This window comes from Anabrus simplex, chromosome 4, assembly GCF_040414725.1.
Source record: "Anabrus simplex isolate iqAnaSimp1 chromosome 4, ASM4041472v1, whole genome shotgun sequence".
In the NCBI taxonomy this organism is placed as follows: domain Eukaryota; kingdom Metazoa; phylum Arthropoda; class Insecta; order Orthoptera; family Tettigoniidae; genus Anabrus; species Anabrus simplex.
In genome coordinates, this window is record NC_090268.1 from 431,503,574 (window position 1) to 431,525,700 (window position 22,127).

The window sequence follows — 22,127 nt, forward strand, 5'->3', positions numbered from 1 at the left end:
AAATAATCAAATTTATTTAAAATTGTTCCACCTATTCAATTCACACAGTTCTTCTCAACGCTTATGACTTATACGTTATAAATCATTATTTGGACATGTTTTGCCCTATGTAGCGGGCATCATCAGCCTATACCTACCCCTCAAAATCACAAATCTTTGGGATCCTGATTATTTTTTCTTAACTGACTACCTTACTATTTAAAATTGAAAGATATAGTAAAGTTTTTAGTTGCGGCCACTGTCATACTTCACTTCCAAAACTATTTTCATTTCATCTTTACTTTCTGATCTGGAAGTAATTCTTCCACCAACAAGTTCGAATTTCGAAAGTCTCCCGTTAGACTAACGACAAGAACTGTGCCTACTATATTCGTGTGTTATCTTTCATGTGTATCTATTAGACCGTAATACTAATAATAATTTGTCTAAGCATTTAGCTTCGTTGGTAATCTTTGAGTACAGTAGTTCTTGCAAATTTCATTTCTGTTGTGCTTAGTAGTGACATACGGTACCGGTATCGTAATTAGGATACGTCTGAAAGTAGTTTAAAAATTACTGTAGTGTACTGTACAGTAGTATACGAGTATTATCCTATTAGAATTTAGTGTGCTTATTTTATTATTGTAAAATATTTGTGTAGTACTGGTGTAGTAGAGGTATCCGTAGAAACTCTTACAAAAATACTGTTGTTGTAATTAGGATAGGCTTAATTGCAGTTTGGAATTGTGTAGTTCTTGTGTATTACTTTTGATATTCTGTAATTAACAGTAGTTTTTATCCTGTTAGGGGTTGTAGGATAAAAAAAATAGAGCATGACTAAGTACTGTAGTATTGTAGTGTAGTCGTATATTAATTACCTTATTGTCGTGTACTATCCCAGAAAATATATCCCTCAGTTCATTTATTTTTTCCAAATAAGTTATTTTATTTTTAATTTAATTTTTTCCCCTCGTAAAGAATGGCTAAGGAGCGTGAGTGTACTTACTGTGGGTGTGGTGAGGCATTGAGGCATATGAGGGAGGAGTTGGAAAGTTTGAGGGAGATAATTCAGATTCTAACAGAAGACAGGAAGGAAGATAGGACTCCCTCAAACAATGCACAGGTTACAGTAGGTGTACAAGGTGGTCTAATGTTCTAAGGGGAAGGAGATTGCAGGCTAAGGGCTCTATTCAGGATCAGAATTCAGGGCAGGTGTCTGTGCGAAATCGGTACGAGTCACTCCAGGTAGAACAACAGAGGGAAGATGAGGGACAGGGAACTGTTGCTGAGATGCGTGGAAGTAGGAGGAAGGGAAAAGGTAGTAAAGGGAAATGTAGAGTAGAGGAGAGGAAAAGACAGGTGGAACAGGGTCATGGGAGGGATAAAAGGGAGCAGGAAGTAGCTTTTGCAGCAGTGAGAGAAGATAGGGCTGACCAGGAGGGGAGGGGATCAAATGAGGTGGGTAGGGTTGAGGCTCTGGTCATGGGGGATTCCATCGTTAGACACGTGGGGAAAGTGTGTGGAGGAAAGGGAACCAGGGTAGAATGTTATCCAGGAATTAGGTTGAGGTAGATGTTGAGGTAAGTAGAAGAGAGGGAGGAGGGGAAGGAGAAGGTGGTAGTGTTTCACGTTGGTACCAACAACGTAAGGCAAGCTGATATAAGTACCAACATAGTTGGAGATGTGTGGGATCTGGTAAATGCAGCACGGGTGAAGTTTAAGAAAGCGGAGATTGTTATTAGTGGAATACTGTGTAGGAGGGATACTGACTGGAGGGTGATTAGGGATTTAAATGAGACTATGGAGTGGGTATGTGGGAAACTGGGAGTGAAATTTCTAGATCCTAATGGGTGGGTAGGAGATAGGGATCTGCGCTCGGATGGCCTTCATTTAAACTGCAGTTGTACGTATAAGTTAGGAAATTTGTTTGGAAGGGTAATCGGGAGGTACATTCAGGGAAATGGGATGGCCTAGGGAGCGGAGATAAGGGAACAGGGAACTGGGAATCAAGTAGGGATGACATAAAATTGTTAGTGTTGAACTATAGAAGTATTGTAAAGAAAGGAATAGAATTAAGTAATTTAAAAGATATATATTTACCAGATATTGTAATAGGAGTTGAATCATGGCTAAGAAATGATATAATGGATGCAGAAATTTTCTCACGGCACTGGAGTGTGTATCGTAGAGATAGGATAGGAATGGTGGGAGGGGGAGTGTTCATTCTGGTGAAAGAGGAATTTGTAAGCTACGAAAAAGTTAAAGATGAGACACATGAAATTCTAGGTGTAAGGCTCATTTCTAAAGATAATAGGCAACTTGATATATTTGGAGTGTACAGATCGGGAAAGGGTAGCACTGACGCGGATTCGGAATTATTCGATAGGATAGTCAGCTATGTGGGAAACGACGTGGAAAGAAATGTGATTGTAGCGAGAGATCTGAATTTGCCAGATGTCAATTGGGAAGGAAATGCGAACGACAGGAAGCATGACCAACAAATGGCAAATAAGTTAATATGGGAAGGACAACTAATTCAGAAAGTGATGGAACCAACCAGAGGGAAAAATATCCTGGATGTGGTGCTGATAAAACCAGATGAGCTCTATAGGGAAACTGAAGTAATAGATGGTATTAGTGATCATGAAGCTGTTTTTATGGTAGTTAAAAATAAATGTGATAGAAAGGAAGGTCTTAAAAGTAGGGCTGTTAGGCAGTACCATATGGCTGATAAAGCAGGCATGAGGCAGTTTCTAAAAAGTAACTATGATCGGTGGAAAACGGTAAATAAAAATGTAAACAGACTCTGGGATGGGTTTAAAGAAATTGTTGAGGAATGCAAAAACAGGTTTGTACCTTTAAGGGTGGTAAGGAATGGTAAAGACACACCTTATTATAATAGAGAAATAAAGAGACTAAAAAGGAGGTGCAGACTGGAAAGAAATAGAGTTAGAAATGGCTCCGGAAGTAAGGAGAAATTGAAGGAACTTACTAGAAAATTGAATCTAGCAAAGAAGGCAGCTAAGGATAACATGATGGCAAGCATAATTGGCAGTCATACAAATTTTAGTGAAAAATGGAAGGGTATGTATAGGAATTTTAAGGCAGAAACAGGTTCCAAGAAGGACATTCCAGGAATAATTAACGAACAAGTGGAGTGTGTTTGTGAGGATCTTCAAAAGGCAGAAGTATTCAGTGAGCAGTATGTAAAGATTGTTGGTTACAAGGATAATGTCGAGATAGAGGAGGAGACTAAGGCCAAAGAAGTAATAAAATTTACATTTAAAGTTAAAAACTTCATGATTGTTCCGTATTGAATAGAGAAATAAGAAGATGTACAATATTATAGGGAAGGATCCACCTTTCAATACTCCGTAGTAAAAAGTAGTTACAATCTGTTTATTGGGACCGGTTTCAACACATTTCAAGTGTCATCATCAGCCAATTAGCGAAGATCTTAAAACAACTAATATATTGAACACAGGCAAAATATTAACATTATATCATATTGTAGCAATTCAGTTAATGTTCAAAACACAATAATCAGGGTCAAGAGAGTAAACAGAACATCACTATCTTGCGCCGAAAACAAATATATTTGAAGTTCATAAGCAGATCAAGTATGCACTTATGTAAAGTCGTTGCTAGGCAGGTCTTGTAGGCATTTGTTTCTCTGGCCGAAGAGTAAAAGGTGACGTGAATGAAGTCTTAGGAAAACAGTGTAGGATTTAATTTCGTCAAAATCAAAGCGGATATATAGGTTTTAAAATAATTTAAAACGTTAAAAAAGAATAAAGCCAAATAAAAATATATTAAAAAATGGGAAGAAATAATGAAAGAAATACGAGGTTCAACTCGAAACAACTTGCCGTAGTAATTGATAAAGAAATGATAAATAGAGAAAGGGGGTAGGGAACGTTTATTAGAGGGTGGTGATGGTGGTTATTGTTATTAGAGGAAATACAATTGGGCAACAATCCTTTATATAACACTAATTCGAGGAAAAAAGAGGAAGAGAACCGACACTTCGAAAAATGAAGATATCGGTTAAAGGAAGACAAGGGCCACGAAGGGCGTGAAAAATGAAAGACTCCCTAGCCCTCGCAAACCTAATAGCATCGGGGTCGGAAAAGAACAAGAGTTGACCAAGGGAGGTCGGACAGGATAGATGAAAGTGAGGAGCCTGGCACAAGTAAGTGGAAGCAATGCCAGGACTCAGCTAAGGGCCCCGTGGTCGCCAACCCACGCTCCGAAGTTCAGAGCCCCTGGGGGATGGAGGGTGGGAAGAAAAGAAAAATGGAAGGGATCCGATACTTCAAAAAATGAAGATATTAGCCAAAGGAAGACAAGGGCCACGAAGGGCATGAAAATGAAAGACTCCCTAGCCCTCGGAAACCTAATAGCGTCGGGGTCGGAAAGGAACAAGAGTTGACCAAGGGAGGTCGGACAGGATAGATGAAAGTGAGGAGCCTGGCACAAGTAAGTGGAAGCAATGCCAGGACTCAGCTAAGGGCCCCGTGGTCGCCAACCCACGCTCCGAAGTTCACAGCCCCTGGGGGATGGAGGGTGGGAAGAAAAGAAAAATGGAAGGGATCCGATACTTCGAAAAATGAAGATATCAGCCAAAGGAAGACAAGGGCCACGAAGGGCGTGAAAATGAAAGACTCCCTAGCCCTCGGAAACCTAAAAGTGTCGGGGTCGGAAAGGAACAAGAGTTGACCAAGGGAGGTCGGACAGGATAGATGAAAGTGAGGTGCCTGGCACAAGTAAGTGGAAGCAATGCCAGGACTCAGCTAAGGGCCCCGTGGTCGCCAACCCACGCTCCGAAGTTCAGAGCCCCTTGGGTGGGGAGGGGGGGAAATAAGGAGGATCAAGGGGGGGTGTTGCGGAAGGGGGAAGTGGCATGAGAGGGTATTGTGTAAATTGTGAAAGATTGATTCCTTATTTGTTGACTTCAGGTTATTTAAAAAGGAGATGAGAAAATCGAAAAGGGCATTGGGTTTCTCAGAAATATCATTCAGATTAAGATTTGGATTGAAAAACTGGTCAAGGTGTATAAAACAGTTTTCGGTGATGTCTAGGAGAGGGCCTTTATTTAGAGTGCTGAGAATTTCAATATCCTGGTTTATTGTAGTGAAAGCATGTTTTGTGTCATGTATGTGTTGTCCCACTGCCGAAAATCTGATACACAAGTTGAAAACTAGAAAAGCGGCTGGAATTGATCAGATTTCTGGGGATATACTAAAGACAATGGGTTGGGATATAGTACCATATCTGAAGTACTTATTTGATTATTGTTTTCGTCGGAGGAGCTATACCAGATGAATGGAGAGTTGCTATAGTAGCCCCTGTGTATAGAGGAAAGGGTCATAGACATAAAGCTGAAAATCACAGGCCAGTAAGTTTGACATGCATTGTATGTAAGCTTTGGGAAGCCATTCTTTCTGATTATATTAGACATGTTTGTGAAATTAATAACTGGTTCGATAGAAGGCAATTCGGTTTTAGGAAAGGTTATTCCACTGAAGCTCAACTTGTAGGATTCCAGCAAGATATAGCAGATATCTTGGAATCTGGAGGTCAAATGGACTGTATCGCAATTGACCTGTCTAAAGCATTTGATAGGGTGGACCATGGGAGACTACTGGCAAAAATGAGTGTAATTGGACTAGACAAAAGAGTGACTGAATGGGTTGCTATATTTCTAGAAAATAGATCCCAGAGAGTTAGAGTAGGTGAAGCTTAGTCTGACCCTGTAATAGTTGAGAGGGGAGTTCCTCAGGGCAGTGTTATTGGACCTTTATGCTTTCTTATATATATAAATGATATGAGTAAAGGAGTGGAATCGGAGGTAAGGCTTTTTGTGGATGATGTTATTCTCTATAGAGTGATAAATAAGTTACAAGGTTGTGAGCAACTGCAACGTGACCTCGTAAATGTTGTGAGATGTACAGCAAGCAATGGTATGTTGATAAACGGGGTTAAAAGTCAGGTTGTGAGTTTGACAAATAGGAAAAGCCCTCTCAGTTTTAATTACTGCGTTGATGGGGTGAAAATTCCTCTTGGGGATCATTGTAAGTATATAGGTGTTAATATAAGGAAAGATCTTCATTGGGGTAATCACATAAATGGAATTGTAAATAAAGGGTACAGATCTCTGCACATGGTTATGAGGGTGTTTAGGAGTTGTAGTAAGGATGTAAAGGAGAGTGCATATAAGTCTCTGGTAAGACCCCAACTAAAGTATGGTTCCAGTGTATGGGACCCTCACCAGGATTACCTGATTCAAGAACTGGAAAAAATCCAAAGAAAAGCAGCTCGATTTGTTCTGGGTGATTTCCGACAAAAGAGTAGCGTTACAAAAATGTTGCAATGTTTGGGTTGGGAAGAATTGAGAGAAAGAAGAAGAGCTGCTCGACTAAGTGGTATGTTCCGAGCTGTCAGCGGAGAGATGGCGTGGAATGATATTAGTAGACGAATAAGTTTGAATGGCGTTTATAAAAGTAGGAAAGATCACAATATGAAGATAAAGTTGGAATTCAAGAGGACAAACTGGGGCAAATATTCATTTATAGGAAGGGGAGATAGGGATTGAAATAACTTACCAAGGGAGATGTTCAATAATTTTCCAATTTCTTTGAAATCATTTAGGAAAAAGCTAGGAAAGCAACAGATAGGGAATCTGCCACCTGGGTGACTGCCCTAAATGCAGATCAGTATTGATTGAATAAAAAAAAAAAAAAAAAAAGACGTGACACACCCAGGATATTGATAATTAACCTCATGAATACAACTCATCAAATTTTACTGAAGCTTCTTCAATGATACTGGCTCCAACATTAATAATAATAATAATAATAATAATAATAATAATAATAATAATAATAATAATAATAATAATAATAATAATAATAATAATAATAATAATAATAATAATAGTAATAGTAATAGTAATAGTAATAATAATAGTAATAATAATAAGAATAAGAATAAGAATAAGAATAAAGAACGAGTAGTATTATAAGGCAACCAAACATATTACTACAAACTAGGATAAACTATTTTAATCGTTCAAAGCTATCTAAGTGCTTTACATGTAATTATGTTGTCCGACACCAAGATGTTTAATTAACATTTAGACATTTTTTTTTTTTTTTTTTTGCTAGTTGTTTTACGTCGCACTGACACAGATAGGTCTTATGGCGACGATGGGAGAGGGAAGGGCTAGGAGTGGGAAGGAAGCGGCCGTGGCCTTGATTAAGGTACAGCCCCAGCATTTGCTTGGTGTGAAAATGGGAAACCACGGAAAACCATCTTCAGGGCTGCCGACAGTGGGATTCGAACCTACTATCTCCCGAATACTGGATACTGACCGCACTTAAGCGACTGCAGCTATCGAGCTCGGTTAGACATTTTTAACCAGATTCTTAATCCAGTGAAATATTATAAATGTAACTAATGTGGTGTTTCCTTGTGTATAAATGTGTAAATGTTATCTTTATTCTAGAAGATATAATAGGGCCAACTTTATGAAGACATTCTAACGTATCACAAAAGAAGTGTTTCCACTGAACATTTTAACAACTAATTTGAGAATTTTATATACCTTTGCGAACATTCCACCAGTTAATAAAAATTGACAAATTGAAATGTATTTTTAACTTATATATATATCTTTCAAGTTTAAATAGGAAGGTAGTCTGTTAAGAAAAATAATCAGGATCCCAAAGATTTGTGATTTTGAGGAAGAGGTATAGGCTGATGATGCCCACTACACAGGGTGAAACATGTCCGAATAATGATTTATAATGTATAAGTCATAAGCGTTCAAAAGAACTGTTTATATTAAATAGGTGGAACAATTTTAAATAAATTTGATTATTTAAGATTACATACCACTTAGTCAAGCAGCTCATCTCCTTTCTCCCAAGTCTTCCCAGCCCAAACCTTGCAACATATTTGTAACACTGCTCTTTTGTCAAAAATCATTCAGAACAAATTGAGCTGCTTTTGTTTGGATTTTTTTTCCAGTTCTTGAATCAAGTAATCTTGGTGAGATTCCCATACACTGGAACCATACTCTAGTTGGGGTCTTACCAGAGACTTATATGCCCTCTCCTTTACATCCTTACTACAACCCCTAAATACCCTCATAACCATGTGCAGAGATCTGTACCCTTTATTTACAATCCCATTTATGTGATTGCCACAATGAAGATCTTTCCTTATACAGGGTGTATCCGTCATGATTTTACAAACTTTCAGAGATGATGAAGGGCGGCAAATGGATCAATTTGAGATAAGGAACCACATTACGGAAACGATCAAGTCGAAAGTTGAGCAAAATTCTACTGACTTAAGTCCGTTTACCTGCACAAGTTTGATAAGCTGCTCCGTTTACAACAAAATATTCCAGATATGCCCCTGCATCAGTGCAGGCATTGCATGGTGCACAAAGCTCTGTTGTATCCGTTCGAATAACCCCGTGTCTATTGAACAGTGTCGCAGGCAGTGGGAATTCTTGCCAAGAGATTCTTTTCAGTCTTGACAGGTGCCTCATACACAAGGCTTTTCATATGACCCCAAAAGAAGAAATCAAGTGAGGTAAGATCAGCTGAATGAGTGGGCCACAAAACTGGACCTCCTCTTCCTATCCACTTTGCAGGGAAAGTCTGATCCAGGGATTCCTGAACAGATGTTAAACAACTTGGGTTTTTAGTAACATTTGACTCTAATGTCCCTTATCACAAATTGATCCATTTTCCATCCTCCATCATCCCTGAAAATTTGTACACAATACACAACTTATTAACACCTAGGTACTTACAGTGATCCCCATAAGGAACACTCACCCCATCAACGCAGTAATTGAAATTGAGAGGACCTATCCTATTTGCAAAACTCACAACCTGACTTTTCTTCTTCAATTTCTTTTGCAGTAATGGCTACAAAGGTATCCATGGTATGAGAATGTTTTGTTTTTCTTTCAGGTTGATTTAAAGATAACATCACTTGGCAATGGAATCAGTGAAATATTTGCGGCACTGAATAGAACTGATAACTACACCATCCACTTACATCACTATGATGCAGTCCTAAGCTCAGCGGAATGGATGAGTATATTTTACAAGGTAATCTGAAGTCTACAAATGTATGATGTTAATTAGAACTAATTCAGTGATATGTAGAATTGGCTCATTTCAGATGACCTTATGAATCTCTCCTAAAAGTAACATAACTGTGCTACTGCTTGGAACATTGAACTAAAGACTGGTTTCCAGCATTGGTGTCTACCACATCCTACATCTAATCTGTTTGCCATATTCATGTCTTCAGATCCCTCTACAATTCTTACCCCTACATTTTCCTAAACTGAAATGAACAACTCCTGTGTTACTTATCATCATCAACCACCACTGATCTGCATTTAGGGCAGTCACTCAGGTGACAGATTCCCTATCTGTAGTTCACCTAGTCTTGTATTAAATGATTTCAAAGAATTTGGAAATATCGAACATTTCTTTTGACAAATTTTTCCAATCCCTAATCCCTAATATAACTTGGAAACAATATTCTTTAACCCATGGGTAAATAATGCAAATGTTGTTGTTATTATTATATATATATATATAAAATTCACTGGGGCCATCAAGGACCACGTTAAGTCTTGTTGCATTTGACACTGAACTTGGCCTTCTTTAGAGCCCAAATTCCCCTCATTCTTTGTGAGTGGGCCTGCTATGCTCCTCTGTCCAAGGGGCACCGTGTCTTCTCTTCGGTTGCTCGTCTCGGTTTGGCCCGTTCGTCAATATTTTCTTGCGGAAGAGATCTCTGTTAAGGGCGTCTTCAGCTGAGATATGTGGCATTTGCAGGTCTTCTTTGGTATTTCTAAACCAGGGAATTGAAGTCTTGGGGTTTGAATCAAAAAAGTGAAAGATTTCTTTAGGTAACTTTCTTTCATCCATTCTTTTCAGATGACCGTAAAATCGTGCCCGTCTTTTTCTGATTCTGTCGGTAATTTTCTCTATTTTGCTGTAGACTTCCTTGTTCAATCTCTTTTGGTGGATTCCATTTCTGTACTTTGATCCCAAGATTCCTCTCACAATTTTCCCTTCTCTTTTCTCCAGTTCTTCAAGGAGTCCTTTGTTGGCATTTAGAGACAGGGTTTCGGCTGCATATAGAACTACTGGCTTCAGAACTGTTTCATAGTGACGTATCTTGGTGTTTTGGGAAAGGCATTTTTTGTTGTAGATTGTGCGGGATGTTCGGTAGGCTATTTCCAGTTTGCGTACTCGCTCCTGAAGTGCTTCTTTGTCCAGTCCATTTTTCATGATGATCTCACCCAGGTATTTGAATTTGTCTACTTGGGTGATGTCCCCATATTTTGTATGGAGTTTTGGTGGAGCCTCTTTGATGTTAGTCATTATTTCTGTTTTCTCAAACGATATCTGCAAACCAGTTTGTTTGGCAATTTCCTTTAAAATTTCAACTTGAGCACTAGCGGTTTCTATGTCGTTTGAGAGAACAGCAATATCATCGGCAAATGCTAAGCAGTCTGTTGCGATCCCCTTGGATTTGGTTCCTATTCTCAATGGACTGTAGTTGGTTTCCTGTAATCTCACCCGCCAGGTTCCAATGATCTTTTCAAGAACACAGTTGAAGAGTATCGGGGATAGCCCATCACCTTGTCAGACTCCTGTTTTGATGTCAAAGGAATGCGAGAGACATCCGTGGAACTTCACCTTGGATTTTGTATCGGTCAGGGTGGCTCTAATTAATGCCAGCAGTTTCAAATCAATTCCAAATTCATTTAAGATGTTTAGCAGGACTTCCCGGTCAATGGAGTCATACGCTTTCTTAAAGTCCACAAAGACAGACACATACTGCTTGGACCTTAGTGTACAATATCTGATGGTCGTTTTGAGATTTTGGATCTGTTCAGCGGTTGAGCAACCTTTTCTGAATCCTCCTTGGTATTCACCTATTTGATGTTCGACTTGTGCTTCCAAACGCTCCAGGATGGCAAGTGATAGAATTTTGTAAGTCACGGGTAGCAAAGATATTCCTCTGTAGTTGTTGATGTTCTTCATGCTGCCTTTTTTGTGTAATGGATGGATCAAAGCTATTTTCCAATCTTCGGGTAGGGTCTCCTTGTTCCAAATTTCTTCTATTTGCTTTTGCAAGATATCAAGTGATTCCTCTGGGGTATATTTCCATAGTTCTGCTACTACTGAGTCTTCCCCCAGTGCTTTGTTATTTTTGAGACGGGCAATGTGGAGCTTGATTTCATCTCTGTTGGGTGGTCTGGAATCTGGGTACCTGAGTAGGGTTCCTTGGTCTAGATGGGGCTTTGTGGTTTAGAGCAATTAAGTAAATTCTTGAAGTAATCTGTCAGAATGCTGCAATTTTCTTCATTTGACGTCACCAGTGTGCCGTCCTTTCGCTCAAAGCATAGAGATGGTGGTTTATAGCCAGTGAGTTTGCGTTTGAAGGCTCTGTAGTACTCTCTGCTTTCATTCTTCCTAAAGTTTTGTTCTATCTTTTCAATGAGAGATATTTTGTATTTACGTTTCTCAGTTCTGAACACCCTAGCTGCTTGGGCACGTTGGGTTTTGTAGGTTTCCCAATCATTTTCTGATTTCGTGGAGTAGTACTGTTTCCATGCATTGAGTCTTTCTTGGAGGACTGATTCGCAGGTACTATTCCACCAGGCATGCTTTTTGCTTCTCTTGATTTTTGCAACGTCTTTGGCGGCCTCAACAAGGAGACTTTTGGCGTTGTTAAAGTCAGTATCATTTGGTCTAGCCTTCTCCTGGAACTCTTCGACCCTTTGCCGAAGTTTATCATTGTCGAAGCATGTGATCTGTTTGGTTGTCTTCCTTGTGTTTGCGGGAATTGGTTTGAATTTGATAAGAGACATATAATGATCTGAGGCCACATTGATGCCTTTCTTTACCTTGACATTCATAATATCAGGGCCGTTTCTCCTGGAGATTGCAACATGATCAATTTGGAACTCTCCGAGAACTTGGACAGGAGAACGCCAAGTCATTTGCTTTCTGGGTAGATGGCGAAAGTGGGTCGACATGACCTGCAGGTTGTGATTTTCACAAATGGACACCAGTCTTTTGCCGTTGGGATTGGTTCTTTTGTGAGCAGGGTAATTTCCTATAACTTTCTTGTACTTCTGTTCACGACCTAGTTGTGCGTTGAAGTCACCCAAAAGAAGCTTGACATGGTGTTTGGGGATTTTGTTTAATTTTTCATCCAGTAGGTCCCAGAAATTATCAACTTCGTCTGGATCAGACTTGTTCTTATCGTTTGTAGGAGCATGTGCGTTAACTAGGGCGTAGGATTATTATTATTATTATTATTATTATTATTATTATTATTATTATTATTATTATTATTATTATTATTATTATTATTATTATTATTATTGTACCGGGCGGTACACCTCCACTCCGCTAATTCAAAATGTGCGCCAGTTGAAACTCCTCTGCTGGAGGAAGTCTGAACTTTATCTACGCTATTAATTCTCTACTTTCTCTGAAGATGTCACCACGTGGAAACTTTTGAGTTTTTGAACTGTGTCATTTTTGATGTGGTTTTGTTTCGCTTGAAGTAAGAAGTGTGAACTTTCTCTTCTAGAGGACACTACTGAAGATCAACAATAGTGCAACCTAGTGCGGAGTCAAAGAACTATTTTGTTGGAGAAAATTTTATTTCAAATGTTTGTTCTTTGCTAAATTTTTTTCAGTCTTTGGTTAAGTTGGCAATATTAACCCCTTCTTTCCCCTTGTTTTAAATCTAGCCTATCCCGAATTTCTTGAATTAATTTTCCACCAATTATGTGTTTCTTCTTAGTATTGTGTAGGGGGTTTATTGATCTACCAATAAAATCATCGCGGGAGGGTGTTTTCATTCCCCTAACGCCTAGAACCTTCTGCGAGAGTATTTAAACTGCTGATTTTAGGGTCTCCGGGCCACTTCTGTTCCATCTTTCAGTGTATAAAGTACATAGCAGGAGGCGGGAAGCGCCTCTTTCCTCGGCAGCGGTCATCAATAAGGTAATGGCCGATTAATAAATTCTTTCTTTGCTAGCTCAGCAGTTTAACTCTCGGGGCGGGTGCGAAGCGTTCCTCCATGTAACCTTTTCCTAAAATGTAACGATCTTTTCTTCTATTCTCTTTGAAGCTGCATATTGGGATAGAGAGTGCTAACCCTCTCGAGCTCCCACTCACATTGTCTTGAGGTGAACTTATTTTCTCAACCTATTCTTCGTTAATGTAAAAAAAAAATTGCTCTTTTCTAAGTCACCTCGGTAGTATGGGATTAGCCCTTGCATTTGTGGCCTAGAGCCAGATTAGGTTTTTAAAAACAAGTGTATTAGGAGTGCAAGATCGCCTCCTCTCAAATTGTTATTTTAGAGGTCATGTAATTGCCCATTTTTATTTAATAGACCTCAGTAGGTTGGGTATTTTACCCCTGTGTCTATGTCCAGTGAGGACAACTTGAAGGTGGAGTTTGGTGTGGTCTGGGAGAGGCTTAAATTTTGAGAGCGTGTGGCTCTTTTGGAAATTGAGTGTTGTATGCCTCGTGGAGGCTTTTCCGTGTAATTTGGAGCAAGGGCTCCTAGGTATGAATGGGGTTTTCTGCCCCTCTGTTAAAACTCGTGTTTGGGGTAAAACTGAGCTGATTGCCCAAGCAGTGTAAAATCAGGGCGCGAAGCCCAATTCCTGTAAATATTGTAACTACCCTTTTTGATTTGCTACTTTGTACCTGCCATGCTTGTTATTTCTTTGTTTTTGAAAAGAAAATATAACCTTGTTAAATTTTAAATTAATTTTGCTTTCGTAACTGGAGACCTATTCACACCCGCACCTTCTTTCACCTCTACCTACCACGGAAAACTCCGTAACAAGTGGTAGCAGAGCGTGGTTGAATGGGTCTCAATTTAGCCCCTTTTGACGGCTAAACATTGTTTGTTCCGAACTCTAACTATTTTCCCAGTTGCTGGAATTTTTTGAGTTTTTCAAAATTGTTCTGTCACCATGCCCGGCCCTCGCGATGTTCTCCATCTTAACTATTTGCGCAAGGAGGAGTTGATCTATGAATTGACTATTAGAAATGTACAATCTGGAGGCACGGTTGCAGTAGACACAAACAAGCTTAGAGAGTCCCTAGATTTGCCCATTTCCATCCCCAATTTGGGAGAGAAAGAAATTGACGACTCTCTTTCCACGATCACGGAGAATATTACTGGGCTAGCTTCTGTAGTTAGTTTTTTTGATGAAAATGATCCTTCTCCTAATCAAATTAAGCGTGTGCAAGCTAGGCTATATCACTTTTCGAATAGGGTTAACGATCTGTTGTCTCTAAAGTTGAATGACGTTCAGAAGAAGGAAGCTAGTACGCTGCTTGAAAATATGTCTGAATTATCTAGCAAGGTCACTCAATTGTTAACAGGGGAGGTTCCTCCCAAAAGCGATCTACCCACCACAGTGAATGCAGGTAGTGAGGAAGCGCCTCCCAAGGGAGAAGTTAATAGGATAACCGTTGCTGCTCAAACTATCCCTGCCCCATTGGACAACGAATCTGAACGTCGTGCATCATTGAGTAACATCCGTTCTGAATTAACTTCTTTGCCATTGAAACCTTTACCTACTATGTCACCCGGGTTTAGCAGCTTGCCTCATCCATTGGCAATGTTGCTCCGAGGTATCTCTAAGTTTTCCGTTAATACCACCAGTGATGTAATTTCTTTTTTAAGATTTCTAGTTGAATTTCAGGATCATGCCCTTGTGTTTTCTCTTTCTCCATGTCAAATTTTGCAAATTATCTATCCGTATGCTATTGGTATTCTCTCAGATAAAATCATAAGAGCCATTGCCGAGCAATCATCTATTGAGGATTTCCATGCCCATTTGCTAGCTAACTTCATCCCGGCTAGGGCCAGGTCCTCCCTTATTCAGAAGTACTATTACCGTGTACTACGCTTGGATGAAAACTTGGCTGATTTCATACAGGACATTAAGTTTTATACTAGGGTGTTTGCTCTTCATTTCCCTGAGGATCAGATTGTACAAGCTATTGTAGAAGGGATTTCACCACCCTACAGGTCATATTTGTGTTTCGCGGCGTGCCCGCAAACTTTCTCTGAACTTGAAGCATTGGCCGTCTCAGCGGAAGGAGTTAGATACGCCGATTCTTTGCGTGTCGCGAAAGAACCCCCGCCTTCCTTTAGTAATACTCGGCCTCCACCTCGCCGACCAGTCAATCCCCGTAAATGTTATGCTTGCGGGTCGCCTGACCATCTGCGCAACAAGTGTCCACTGATCAAGTCAAGTGGGACAAGGAATGGAGCCGGGTCATCACAAGGCTGTTTTAAATGTGGGGCTTTCTCACATATCGCCAAGAATTGTCCCAATTCGAATAGCACCCCCTCCTGCTCAACTTCTGGTAAAAATTCCACCTATGCCAATAAAAAAAAGTGACTAGTGGCTTCGGCTGAGTCGACTAATCCATCTTCCCGAGACTCAGCCCCGGCTAAACAGGTTGTAAATTCAGGGAACGAGCAATTTTCAAATTCATCTTTTGAAGGTCCCAAAGAGTGTCTTAGGATTGCGGCGGATTCCCCCGCACCGGTCCCCTTCCTCAAAATTGAGTTAAATAACGAGCCTATAACAGCTCTCTTAGATTCAGGTAGTGTTTGTTCTATTATTTCGGCTGATTGGTATTCAAAATTGAAATCTGTTTGTAAGCTTCCTAACTATTGTTTGTCGGCGATCCAATACGTTTCAGCTAATTCCTCTCCATTAGAAATTCTCGGTTCCTTATATGTCAAAATTCGTATTTTTCAATTCACATGGAAAGTTAAATTGTTTGTGGCCAAGCATTTGTCTTGCCCCATTATATTGGGAGCGGACTTTATTTCTCACACTGGTCTTGTGCTCGATCTTCAGAGTAGGTCTTGCACTTTCAAATTTGCCTCTAATTGTAATATCCCTCTATTAAAGTGTAATTCTGCATCATGTTCTTCTATTTCGCCTACCCAGGATGAGATGTTGTTAGACCTTAGACATCTACCTGAGGAGCAGGCTGATAGTATTCGCAAATTGTGTCAGTCGTTTCCCGAGGTGTTCTCTGATACTCTTGGTGTTACTGACCTCATTGAATACAAAATTGAGGTCACGGATTCGATTCCTGTCCGTTTTCCACCTTATAGGCTATCTCCACCTAAAATGAAGGCTCTAAAAGAAATCATCGATCAGATGTTGAAGGACGGTATTATTAGGCCCTCTAAGTCAGCGTATTCTTCGCCTATTTTTTTAGTCCCGAAACCCCAAGGAGGCTTCAGGCCTGTCATTGATTACAGGGCTCTCAATCGGAAGGTGGTGTTACAATCTGTGCCCCTTCCCGACCTTCATTCTTGTTTTTCATGGTTTCGTAAGTCCAAGTTCTTTACTATCTTGGACTTGAATCAGGCCTATAATCAAATTCCCCTTGCCGAAGAGTCTAAACATCTTACAGCGTTTGCCACGGACTGGAATTTATACGAATACAACCGCGTGCCTTTCGGGCTCCCCACGGGAGCAGCTGTACTCACTAGGCTACTAGATAGGGTCTTCTCCGACATCAAATTTGAGTACTTATATCACTACTTGGACGATGTCGTCGTATTTTCAGAGACTTTTGAAGAACATCTAGATCATCTGCGAGAAGTTCTCGATCGCCTTCGTAAGGCTGGGTTAACGGTTAAGTTGTCCAAGGTTGCCTTTGCTAAGCCCTCTATGTCTTTCCTAGGGCATATTGTGTCACCGGATGGTGTAGCAGTCGATCATTCTAGAACACAGGCCATCCGTGATTTTAAACCTCCCAAGGACATTAAAGGTATCGCCAGGTTCATTGGTATGGTGAATTTCTTCAGGAAGTTTATTCCTAACTTCGCTAATAGAGCAGCGCCCTTAAACCTTCTTCGTAGGAAAGGCATCAAATTCGAGTGGGGACCTTCTCAACAAGCTGCTTTTGAAGACCTTAAATTAGCTCTTTGTAATGCCCCTGTACTTGCTATGCCTGATTTCTCGAAGAAATTCATTGTCCAAACCGACGCATCGTCGTCAGCAGTAGCTGCAGTCCTTCTTCAAGAGACTGAACTAGGGAGGCGCCCCATTGCCTATGCGTCTAGGACATTGTCGGCTCAAGAAGCCAAGTATTCCATCTATGAGCTCGAAGGTTTGGCAGTCTTATTCACCTTAGAGAAGTTCCGTCTCTATCTGGAACATGTCAAATTCGACCTGGAGACAGATAATCAAGCCTTAAGCTGGGTCTTAGGTAGGCCACGTCGTACTGGTCGTATAGCCCGCTGGGCCATCCGTATTTCTGCCTTCCAGTTTGATGTTAGACATATCAGAGGTACCGAAAATGTTGTTGCTGATGGACTCAGCCGTATGTTTTCTAACGACGTCGAGACCCACGAACCGGTCGACAGTTCATCACCTTCCGAGTCCATACTATCTGAGGTTAATGCCATCCTAACAGATGCTCCCATGCTCTTTAGGGATATCGAGAAATACCAACGTGAAGATCCGACGCTGGCTCCGATAATGGAAACCCTTTCTTCTGGGGAACGTGTTGTCCCTTATGTTCTGAGGAATGGTGTTCTATGTTGCCCTTCGAGGCATGATAAGATGATAAAAGTTGTTGTTCCAGCGGTTCTTGTACCTATGATCTTCAAGTATTATCATGAGACCCCATTAGGAGGGCATCTTGGTATCTTTAAAACTCGTGAAAAGATTCGTGAAATGTTCATCTGGAAAGGTATGGACGGTGAAATCCGTGAACTAGTAAAGGCTTGTAAATCCTGTTTGCTTAGTAAACCGACCATGTCCACCAAGGTAGGCCTCTTGTCTTCTCAGCAAGCGTCGCGCCCCATGGAACGCCTGTATATTGATTATGTAGGACCATTCCCCCAGTCAAAGGGTAATGCCAACAAGTTCATCCTTGTGTGTGTAGATGGTTTTACCAGATTTTCTTGGTTATTTCCGACTAAGCTGGCTACCGCTCAGTCTACCATTACTTGCTTAAATTCTATTTTTGCTTCTTTTGGTCCGTGCCAATATATTGTATCTGATAATGCTAAGGCTTTTACATCTAACTTATTTCGTAAATTCTGTTTTGACTTATCCATCTCTCATGTAACTACTTCTGCTTATTACCCTCAACCATCTCTGGCTGAACGGGTTAATCGTAATCTCAGGTCCGCACTTATTGCCTATCATCATGAAGATCATTCCAGGTGGGACACGTCCCTGCATTGGTTAGCTTTTGCTTTGAATTCGGCGGTTCATGAATCTCATAAGTTCACTCCAGCTTCCTTGATGTTCAAGTTTGTTCCCAACACGCCGCTCTCTAACCTTTGGTCTCTGAGTGACATTCTACCCGAGACAATAGATCCGGATAATATTAAAGATCTTTGGAAGAAGGCTAAAGCCAATCTTAAGGTATCTCATGAAAAGGTTAGGGAAAAGTATGATCGTGGACGGAGACCCACCACTTTGAAGGTAGGTGACCAGGTGATGGTCAAGAATTTTGTTCCCGCGGGCAAGCTTGCCCCCAGATTTCATGGGCCATGCATCATTCTCGATTTTCTTACGCCGGTTACATTGTTAGTAAGCAATCCAGCCACCGAGAGGATATTTAGGGTTCACCTGTCCCAGGTGAAACCGGTGTAAATTTTGTGTCAACTTGCTTCATATAATTTGATAGGAATATGAAGGTTATATTTTTTTTTGAGTTCCACTCTTAAGGCATTCTGCTCCTTCTATTTTATTTTATATGTAAGCATTTCTGTGAAACCTCCCCCGATTTGTTAAACTGCCATCCTGTCCTTGCCACGGCCATTACCACGCTCCCGTCTCCTGCTCCACTACACACAGTGGCTGGCTTAGATGAAATGCCATGGATATCTGCACGCCGCTGGCCCCTCAATCTCGCTACATGCCTGTACCCTCAAAAGAAACATGATGGTCCAACACAATTCTGCCGCCTAGCTTTAATGTTTCAGTGCCCCCGCAGCCGCGCGGCGCCGTGCCGCAACTGGGTTTGAGGAAGGGCCCCCTCGGCCCCAGCGAGGACGACATGTGCACGGCGAGCCGGAGCTCTCCTCCCGGCCAAGGCTGATGTGCGGCGCACGACCTGCTACTTGCCCGCAGCCTGTATATGTTCACCGCGGGCGCGGCGTGCTTCTACACCTCTGCTCCCCTCATAGTGCGGGCGAGCGGTATCTCAGGGTACTTGAGGGGTCCGAGCGGCCTCCTTTGGACGCAAGCTGCAACGGCCGGTCTGGCCATCCAACTTCATCAACCTCAACTACATGGACAGTTACGATAAGCAATGACTACACTCGGGAATTCAACAGCAATATTTGGTGGACGTTGCAAAATTTTTCATCACTTTTAAGTATTAAAAGTTTATCCTCAGAATTCTACTTCTACAAACTTAAAAACTATTCTTCATCTGCAACAACAAAATTTTGAAACTAAATCAAACCAAATTAAGAAAATCTTATAAATTTTTTTGGCAATTAATCTCCATATCTACATCAAAACTTGGACCTTGTTTTCAAACAATTTCATGTGTCACCCTGGGAGGAACTTTTGGGGGGGGAGGTCTGTACCGGGCGGTACACTTCCACTCCGCTAATTTAAAATGTGCGCCAGTTGAAACTCCTCTGCTGGAGGAAGTCTGAACTTTATCTACGCTATTAATTCTCTACTTTCTCTGAAGATGTCACCACGTGGAAACTTTTGAGTTTTTGAACTGTGTCATTTTTGATGTGGTTTTGTTTCGCTTGAAGTAAGAAGTGTGAACTTTCTCTTCTAGAGGACACTACTGAAGATCAACAATAGTGCAACCTAGTGCGGAGTCAAAGAACTATTTTGTTGGAGAAAATTTTATTTCAAATGTTTGTTCTTTGCTAAATTTTTTTCAGTCTTTGGTTAAGTTGGCAATATTAACCCCTTCTTTCCCCTTGTTTTAAATCTAGCCTATCCCGAATTTCTTGAATTAATTTTCCACCAATTATGTGTTTCTTCTTAGTATTGTGTAGGGGGTTTATTGATCTACCAATAAAATCATCGCGGGAGGGTGTTTTCATTCCCCTAACGCCTAGAACCTTCTGCGAGAGTATTTAAACTGCTGATTTTAGGGTCTCCGGGCCACTTCTGTTCCATCTTTCAGTGTATAAAGTACATAGCAGGAGGCGGGAAGCGCCTCTTTCCTCGGCAGCGGTCATCAATAAGGTAATGGCCGATTAATAAATTCTTTCTTTGCTAGCTCAGCAGTTTAACTCTCGGGGCGGGTGCGAAGCGTTCCTCCATGTAACCTTTTCCTAAAATGTAACGATCTTTTCTTCTATTCTCTTTGAAGCTGCATATTGGGATAGAGAGTGCTAACCCTCTCGAGCTCCCACTCACATTGTCTTGAGGTGAACTTATTTTCTCAACCTATTCTTCGTTAATGTAAAAAAAAAATTGCTCTTTTCTAAGTCACCTCGGTAGTATGGGATTAGCCCTTGCATTTGTGGCCTAGAGCCAGATTAGGTTTTTAAAAACAAGTGTATTAGGAGTGCAAGATCGCCTCCTCTCAAATTGTTATTTTAGAGGTCATGTAATTGCCCATTTTTATTTAATAGACCTCAGTAGGTTGGGTATTTTACCCCTGTGTCTATGTCCAGTGAGGACAACTTGAAGGTGGAGTTTGGTGTGGTCTGGGAGAGGCTTAAATTTTGAGAGCGTGTGGCTCTTTTGGAAATTGAGTGTTGTATGCCTCGTGGAGGCTTTTCCGTGTAATTTGGAGCAAGGGCTCCTAGGTATGAATGGGGTTTTCTGCCCCTCTGTTAAAACTCGTGTTTGGGGTAAAACTGAGCTGATTGCCCAAGCAGTGTAAAATCAGGGCGCGAAGCCCAATTCCTGTAAATATTGTAACTACCCTTTTTGATTTGCTACTTTGTACCTGCCATGCTTGTTATTTCTTTGTTTTTGAAAAGAAAATATAACCTTGTTAAATTTTAAATTAATTTTGCTTTCGTAACTGGAGACCTATTCACACCCGCACCTTCTTTCACCTCTACCTACCACGGAAAACTCCGTAACAATTATTATTATTATTATTATTATTACTTGTGAGGTATGGCTATGAGGTGTTTATATCCATTTACATCATTATTATTATTTACGTAGTTATGTCCGGACTTTATTTGGTATAAATCACAATCATATTTTATGTGAGGTTAATGCACCATGTCATGAAACATCTGTTGTGTATATATTAATATGAGTTTTTTAATGTAAGAACATGTAATTAATAGTATATAATTTATTATTACCTGTATATGATGTATATTCCAATATAACATTGTGCAACACACTGTAATATTAAGTCCAGAACAATGCTATGTGGGACCAGAAGTATGTAGAAAATTCTTTACATTGTAACTAGGCTATTGGAGACTCTCAAATTTACAAGGAAATATGTTGTGTCATATTCTTCTAGAAGCCTGGCCAGGCAACTTACATAAAGAAACAGTCTTGATGGTAGAGTGGAGTTGTTTTAACGAGACTTGTGTGGAAGTCATGTTAACTGAGTGTTTGAAGTTAAGTATGTGAATTAGTTTTGTTGGGTTGGTAGTTGACATGCATCTGTTGCAGTCTTCTTCTAATTCTTCGTGTAGTGTTTTGTTATGATGGCAGCTTATTAGTGTGTGTACGTAGAAGACGTAAATATGTGATAAAATAGTGTATACAACTGACAGCATTTTGTGTGTGTCTTTGTGGATACAGCAACGTACAAGTTGGAATTAGTTATGTATACAATAATTCTACCACGGATCAAGATGAAATTTATTACTTTTAACATATCGCTTAGTCGAGCAGCTTGTCTCCTTACGCCCATGTCTTCCCACCCCAAACTTCATAACATTTTTGTAACGCTACTCTTTTGTTGGAAATCACCCAGAAGAAATCGAGCTGCTTTTCTTTGGATTTTTGTCCAGTTCTCAAATTAAGTAATCCTCTTGAAGGTCCCATACTGCACCTGCTCACCCTCTGAGTCCCAGGCTAGCATTAATCTCAGGGGTGACCGGTTCT

General features: G+C 40.5%; 1 protein-coding gene across 1 annotated transcript in view; it reads left to right on the plus strand.

Annotated features, from left to right (window-relative positions):
• The window catches only part of LOC136872809 (endothelin-converting enzyme 1), a 260,882-nt gene that overhangs the window by 75,200 nt on the left and 163,555 nt on the right, over positions 1-22,127 (plus strand). The window contains exon 6 of the mRNA XM_067146647.2: positions 8,970-9,110. Coding sequence (XP_067002748.2) covers positions 8,970-9,110 — 141 coding nt within the window. The remainder of the gene's footprint in view (positions 1-8,969; positions 9,111-22,127) is intronic.